The 6,746-nt window shown below is 43.0% G+C and overlaps 1 protein-coding gene across 1 annotated transcript; it reads right to left on the reverse strand.

Annotated features, from left to right (window-relative positions):
* Nucleotides 1-747: 747 nt before the first annotated feature.
* On the reverse strand, nt 748-5,227 carry dact2 (dishevelled-binding antagonist of beta-catenin 2). Its single transcript, XM_079248551.1, has 4 exons — nt 4,848-5,227; nt 3,428-3,560; nt 3,047-3,331; nt 748-2,880 (listed from the first exon to the last, which is right to left on the reverse strand). Exons 1-4 carry the CDS (start codon nt 5,121-5,123, stop codon nt 1,031-1,033), a joined length of 2,544 nt encoding a protein of 847 aa, XP_079104677.1. The 5' UTR covers nt 5,124-5,227; the 3' UTR covers nt 748-1,030.
* Nucleotides 5,228-6,746: the final 1,519 nt, after the last annotated feature.

Below are 6,746 nucleotides of genomic sequence, written 5' to 3' on the forward strand. Positions count from 1 at the left end.
GGGCAACTTTGTGCAGCTGCCTACTGTCTTAAGCTCTTCATGACAGCTCAGAAATGAGCGGCGTCTTATCATCTGTCATTCCTTCTAAAACCGGTGTGCCTACTGCTATATCCGCCAACTGTTTTAACACTGAATGTTCCCTACATAAACCTGAACTTCCATGATTATCGTTTCAATGTCTGTTTGGAAAAACTGCAGCCATGTGTGTACTTTAATACTTTATTGCTCATGTTTACTTGCAAGGAAATGAGTCCTCTCATTAAACATGACTGGGTTGATTGTGAAGCTGCAACCTATTAAGCCAACAGCCGGGTAGAGTCAGGAAACCAGATAAGGGGCTGTAAGAGCTATCTGTGCTGAAGTGGCCAACCTCAGTGGGACATTTTGGAGGATTAACTGGAGATTCTTCCAGCATGACAGATAAGAAGTCACCAGGAGAAGAAAGAGGCTACCAGACGAGACAATTTCAACAATGTTTACTCACTGGTGAGGAAAGCTTGGGTGGTATTAATAACAGAGCCAGAACTTTAAACTAGCTGTCCAAACATAAGACGAGTGGGATGCATATAAACTTAGCAGAAGCCATGCCAGTATGCATTAAATATCAGTTTATTCTAGTAAGTCAGAAAATAATAATTACAGTAAGTGAGAGAGAGAAAAAAGAATAATAGATCATGAATTATTTACATGAGAAAACATTAAGATTTATATGATAGAAAAAACTTGTTTTAAATGAAATCGTCCAATTCAACCACACGCTATGAAAAACTTTAATTTTAGCAATATAAGAATAACATGAAGTGAAAGTATAATTATAGATTTTTATATTTGTGTTATTCTTTTCTCCTTTTTTTAAAAAATTTTTTTATTTATTTTTTTTTAGTAAAAACAAAACAGTGCACAGATGCAGTCCAACTTGGATTAGGGGTGTTGTTCTGAGACCATATGTGATCTATCTAAACAATTTCGAAACAGTTCCCACAGCTCTGTGGGGATTTTCTCATGAGTTTCTTATTCTGCCTGGGGGGGTCTACACAAGGGTCATGACCTTCAGGGAGGCAGGCTGGAACCGTCGAATCTTCTTCTTCAGGGCTCGGGAAGCTTTGATGCGGCAGGCTGATGGTTCAGGGCGGGGTGGGAGCTGCTTGAGGGGCCGTCCAGCAGCAGTGGGCCCCAGCGTAGCCTCAGCCCACACCAAACCTATGTCATCCTCATGGATGTCCAACTGGTCACTCTCATCCAGGGACAAGCTGCTGTCGGAGTCTGAGAGGGACTGGAAGCTCTGGCTGGACTCGCTATCTCCAAAGCGGTTGGTGGTGTTATCGCTCAACTCTCCTTCACTGCTTTCAGCAATGGTGGAGTGAAATAGTGAGGCACATTCAGCTGAATACTCCGACTCACATCTGGGTGGGTAGTGACAGGTCACATTAAAGGGTGCTGGAGGATATCTGGCATTTAGACTTTGGAAGAAAGAATTAGATGATATGGATGCCTGAAAAGGGCGTGGAGGCCCCATCCACTGGCCTGACTTGGCACTCATACAGCGAACCATCTGCATGTTCCCTGCTGTCTGAGCTCGGGGCTCTTTTGACCTCTGATGCTGTGCACATGGGGCCTGGAACATATCCACATCGGATGTCCATTTGGCAGTCGTCTGCCTCCTCTTCCTCTGCTCTCCAGGATGCTCATACTCAAAGCACTGCAGCCTACGGCCTTTGCTGAACTTTGCACCCGCAAGGATGGGATGCGGTTTAGGGTGGGCCTTGTGGGTGGCTGTGAACCCTGGACTGTAGAGACAGGACTCGGAGCCTGAGCACTGTCTGTGATCCTCTGTTTGACAGGAGATAACTCGCTCTGTCACTCTTCCTTTTGCTGATCTTTTCTGCTCTCCCTTTGTGCCAATGTTGGTCTCCCTGATCCTCTCAATGGAAATGCCATGTTGTTGCCTAACTGTTCTAGGCTTCTCACTGCTTTTTCTTTTTAATTTCACAGCTTTGGTTTTACGGTCTGCTTGTCTAACTTTGACCTTCTGAGATCCAGCAGGGACAAACTTTGCATGGACAAACTCAGGTGAGCCCATGGGACCACTGTGAACCTCACATGCTTGACTCTCCTCTGTGCTGGAGCTGTGAGCCATCACTGGTTTCTGCTTGTGACCCTTCCTTTCTTGGGTTCTTGACTCTAGATTATCTCCACATTTTTTATCAGAATGGTTTCTTGCTATTCTAGTATTCTCTACTTGAGTTTTTTCTTTCTTTTTTAAGGAAGAACAGGTGACCTCATCAGAGCTGTACTCCTTCATGGCAGCAGGATAGGAGTACCAGTAAGGAACATCTGGGGCTCTAACAGGTTGTCTATGGCTTGTGTTATCAACTGGCTCTTGACTGGAGTATGTCATGGACTTCTGGTCACTGTCTCGTGGGATGATGTTTTTGGTTTTGGCTGAAGGAGGCTGCAGCATGGACATGTATATGTTTTCAGTGGGCTTCCTCTGATAGCCACCTTGTAACTCCTTCGCATCTGTTCCTATGTCACTTTGGATTTTGCTCAAACTGCGCTGCAGGATCTTGTCAATGTAACCCAAATTTTTGGCTTCAAAACCCATATGGGCTGCTTCACGGTCATTAACTGAGGCTCCTTGACCCTCTAGGATTCCAGGTGTGTCAGCTTCACCCCCACAAAAAAAGATTGGGCTCTGGAGAGCCACAGCATGCAAGGGGCTGGGGTAATGGTACACTTCAGTCCCACTGCGAGACTCCAAATTGCGCTGAAACTTGGGGTCCATGAGGGAGGTCTTCAGGTTTGGGCATGCTGAGGGTTTCTTGGCATCCATGCTTTTTAAGTAGCCCTGCCCCTGTGTCATCATTCTATCAAGGTCCCCTGATATACACAAAAACAATCATCAGGTTATAAATCTGCTCATAGATTACATGTTATTAGGTAGTAAATTACATGTTGAGTAACTTAATAAAAACAGTTGGTAACTCATGGTTCTCATTACTACAGCAGAGGCTGCATTAAATAAGAAATTGAGGGCAGTTATTACCTGTTGACACAGGTCTTGGCCGTGTCTGTTCTGCGCCTGTAGCGCTTGCTCGGATCCTGCTGCTACCCAGATGGAGGCCTGTGGCCCGCGGAGGGTTGGGCTGAGTAGTGCTTTCATCAGCAGAGCGCCTGCGGCATACATCAACTTGTGGCGGAGGGCTAATGTGACAATTAGCAGGACTCATGGGAATGAGGCTTGTCTGAGACGAGGACAGACACTCGCTGTAGACAGAGGTGCAGGAGTTGGACCGGGAACAAGAGCCGCCATCACTCAGTTCATAAAAGCCTGAAGACAGCAGGAATAATTACAAATAAGTTATTTACCCGATTTCATTCCACAAAATGAATTTGATGTTTATGTTAATACAGTGTGTTTTCACACCTGAACTGGGCCTGCTGTCACTTTCCAGCTGCTCAGAGGAGGCCTTGTTCACATCCAACTTCAGCTCGTTGATCTGTTGGTCCAGCTGCTGCAAATGAGTCTTCAGACCTACATCCTGTTTCCGAAGACGAGACTGTAAAACAGACACACATAAGTCCCCTGCTATACTTACACCCCTCAAACAAGGATGTAAAAGACCTAGAAGTTATGCAGAAGAGCATAACCTTGCATGCACATGTGAACAATTACACAGAAATTGTCTTTAAGTATATAAATAGGAAAGTTCATGCCAGTAATGTTATAATTTCATAAAGACGAGGGATGTTATCTAGATAAAAGAGGCTCTAATGTACAGCCATCAGGAAAACAAAAGCGGCTCAGCTGTGGCTGATGATTAACCCCAGCAGGACATGGGGGAGCATGGAAGAAGCAGTGGTGGGTAACTCATTTCTCCCCCACAGCGAAAGCCTGGCCATTGTGTAAACTACTACATAGAGGAAAGCAGGGGGGTTGGGATAAAAAGCTGCTTGCTTTACAGCATGGACATATTTACTGTTAACAGTGGATCTTAGGAAGAAATCTAGCTGTCATTGTATCTGAAAGACACACTTTATGTCTTGTATGATCTTGAGATTATATCGAATCAGCTCTTAAAATACTCTTTTTGCAAATGATGGGTTGTGGTGAATCTGCAAATGCTCTATTATGCATGAATGTAAAACATAATATATACCATATGCAGTCTGAGAACTTTATAATACATCCTTTGATGTGTGTGCCCAGTTTCTACTATTCATGTTAAGCTTAGTACATTAATCCCTGCACTTCCTCTGGATGATTTTAACAGCGCTCTACATGGAAAAAGCTTGTCATGGAAAACTCAACAGAGCCAGTTGTCTCCAGCACTCACAGGGGCCTCCGGGATGACTCTCCTCTCATTCGCAGCAAAATTCGCATTTGTTTTTATTTCCTGGCATTTAGTGGTTAATGATTGAGGTTTGCCCCCCTGAAGCCCTCGTGCACAAAGTGCGTGCGCGCACACAAACACAGGCAACAGAGGATGAAGAAGAAAAAAAAAAGTCCTCTGGGCCCGGCAGTGAACCTTGATTTATGACACCTATCTGACTTCCTACCCCCAGCTGAGAGCATTAAAGTGTGTCTGGTAATAATTGCAGTTAATGCACATGAGTGTCAGCTGACGGAAAGTTTCATTTTATTTCAAGGACAAATAATAATAATTTTAAAAAAAAGTTCATCAGGAAAAACAGAATAAAAACAAAACAAAAAAGTAACTATTTTATTTCCCTTGTAAGAAATGACAGCTTGAATAAAAGAATAGTTTAAGAAAAATACATAATGTCATTAGTGATTTGTTTAAAATGTTGTTTTATCACTGGTTAGAACAAAATGAGCTTCCTACCAGCTGTTGCTTCAGGGCAGTCAGGGTTGCCTCCAGTCGCTGCTCCTCAGCCCCCATCATCCTCACACCCTCCGTGTTTGCGTGGGGCGAAGAGACCGGCTCTTCTCGGTCCATCCTAAGCGCCCAGCTCACCATGTCGCTCTGCCTGTCTTTAAGCAGATGCAACTCCTGCAACCCTGCCATTGCAGCCTGCAGCCTCTCCCCGACCCTGCTGCGGTCCACCCCGGCTGCTGCAGCGCTCATCATCCCCGCACAGGAGCCCTTCCTGCTCAGCATGCTGAGGAGCGCAGTCCGCCCGTATCCACAGAGGACAAACGCGAAAAAGAAGAGGAAAGTAGAAGAAGAAGGAGAAAAGGGAAAACCTCCTTTAACTGTGGCCGCCTAGTTTTTCCGCTGTTGCTCCTTCTGACCTGTTCAGTGTTTTTTAACTACCTGTATGTATAAATTGGGTGTATCGAGTACAGAGGAAGCTCCTCCCACAGGCCGAATGGCCCCTCCTCCTGGCAACAGCTTCCCAATGAACATCTGGTATTAATCTCACCCATTCAAGCCCTTACAGACAGGGGCTGCTGTCTATGCATGCTCTAAATCAATCTGAATTACACCACATAGCAAGATGAGTAGGCTTTATTATCACGTGATTTTTATTCTTTCCAGTTGAAGCCTGTGCAGAAATTCTTGATCAGCTCGTAGTGAACGCCTGGGAGTGGATTTCAATAAACAAAACGTCTACAAAATGTCTACAAAACGCAAATGAAACAGTTATTATTATTATTATTAGCTACTTTTCATTTGAAGACAAATTCAATATGCAGCCGTTGAATGGCTCAATTTTTCCTTTTAATCCTCCTATGAAAAGAGATGTTTACAAAAATCACATGTTCTGCATTTATGCAACTTACTGAGGTGCAGGTTTCAAGAAAAACCAAGGCATGAGCTCAATGGAGACTTGATGGACAAATATCGCCCCCCTGTGGATAGAAATATTAGTACAATTTGTTGACATGCTCATGAGCTCTAGAGCAGTGTCTTTAAACCTTTTTTGAGCAAAGGCACACTTTTTTAACCAAAAAAAAAAAAAAAAAAAAATCACAAGGCACACCACAAACCATATTTAAATGTTCATATTGTTGTTATAAAGTCAATTTTGTCAAAGCCTCTTGAATAGAAATCAGATAAACACAAGAAGAAGGAATTTTATTATGTTCCACTGGGACTTGTTTGGATGAACATAGAGCTGCTTTTTAGACCAATTAGGTGAAATTGGGTAATTTCTTAGGGCACACCTGATAATCTCTCATGGCACACTAGTGTGCCACGGCATAGTGGTTGATAAACACTGCTCCAGAAGGCCCTTATGCCACCTGAACGTCTCACTTTTTTGTCACGGACTCGCAGGGTGACACATCACAGACAATAAAAAAAAAAAAAACAACAACCCCAAAACAAACAAACAAAAAAACCTCTGCTTTTCTGTTAATTGAACAACTTGGAGGTGATATTGGACAGATGGTATGATATTCCATTCTCCATTGTTTTTTTCCAAAATGTCATTATTGTCTGTTTGATGAAGGGAATTATATTACTCATCAGGTCAGTTCTGTATGAATGACCTTTATTTGAACAAGAATAAACATATCACTGCAGAAAAGTTTAATGTATAGTTTTGTTTGACACAGATGTTAAATTAAACTTAGTTAAAATTAATTACAATTAGTGAGAGGACTTTGATCATGTTTACTAGAATGTTTATCAGCCATTAAAACTACCTATAGAATACATAAGGGGTGCCACATATGATTTGATTTCACCTAATTAAAATGTAGGCATTAATTGTTGGGACAATCTTAATCCACTCTCCTTGAGTAAGAGGTGGGAAATAAGGCTCATGCATAAACA

Source organism: Telmatherina bonti (assembly GCF_933228915.1).
Source record: "Telmatherina bonti genome assembly, chromosome: 11".
NCBI classification, from domain to species: domain Eukaryota; kingdom Metazoa; phylum Chordata; class Actinopteri; order Atheriniformes; family Telmatherinidae; genus Telmatherina; species Telmatherina bonti.

Bases quoted from the DNA above. Each gene is read 5' to 3' on its own strand.
- dact2 (XM_079248551.1), bottom strand. From the start codon at position 5,123: ATGCTGAGCAGGAAGGGCTCCTGTGCGGGGATGATGAGCGCTGCAGCA. The intron at 3,561-4,847 runs GTAGGAAGCTCA...TCTGTTTTACAG, and splicing joins CTGCCCTGAAGCAACAGCTG to TCTCGTCTTCGGAAACAGGA. The intron at 3,332-3,427 runs GTGTGAAAACAC...TGCTGTCTTCAG, and splicing joins TGACAGCAGGCCCAGTTCAG to GCTTTTATGAACTGAGTGAT.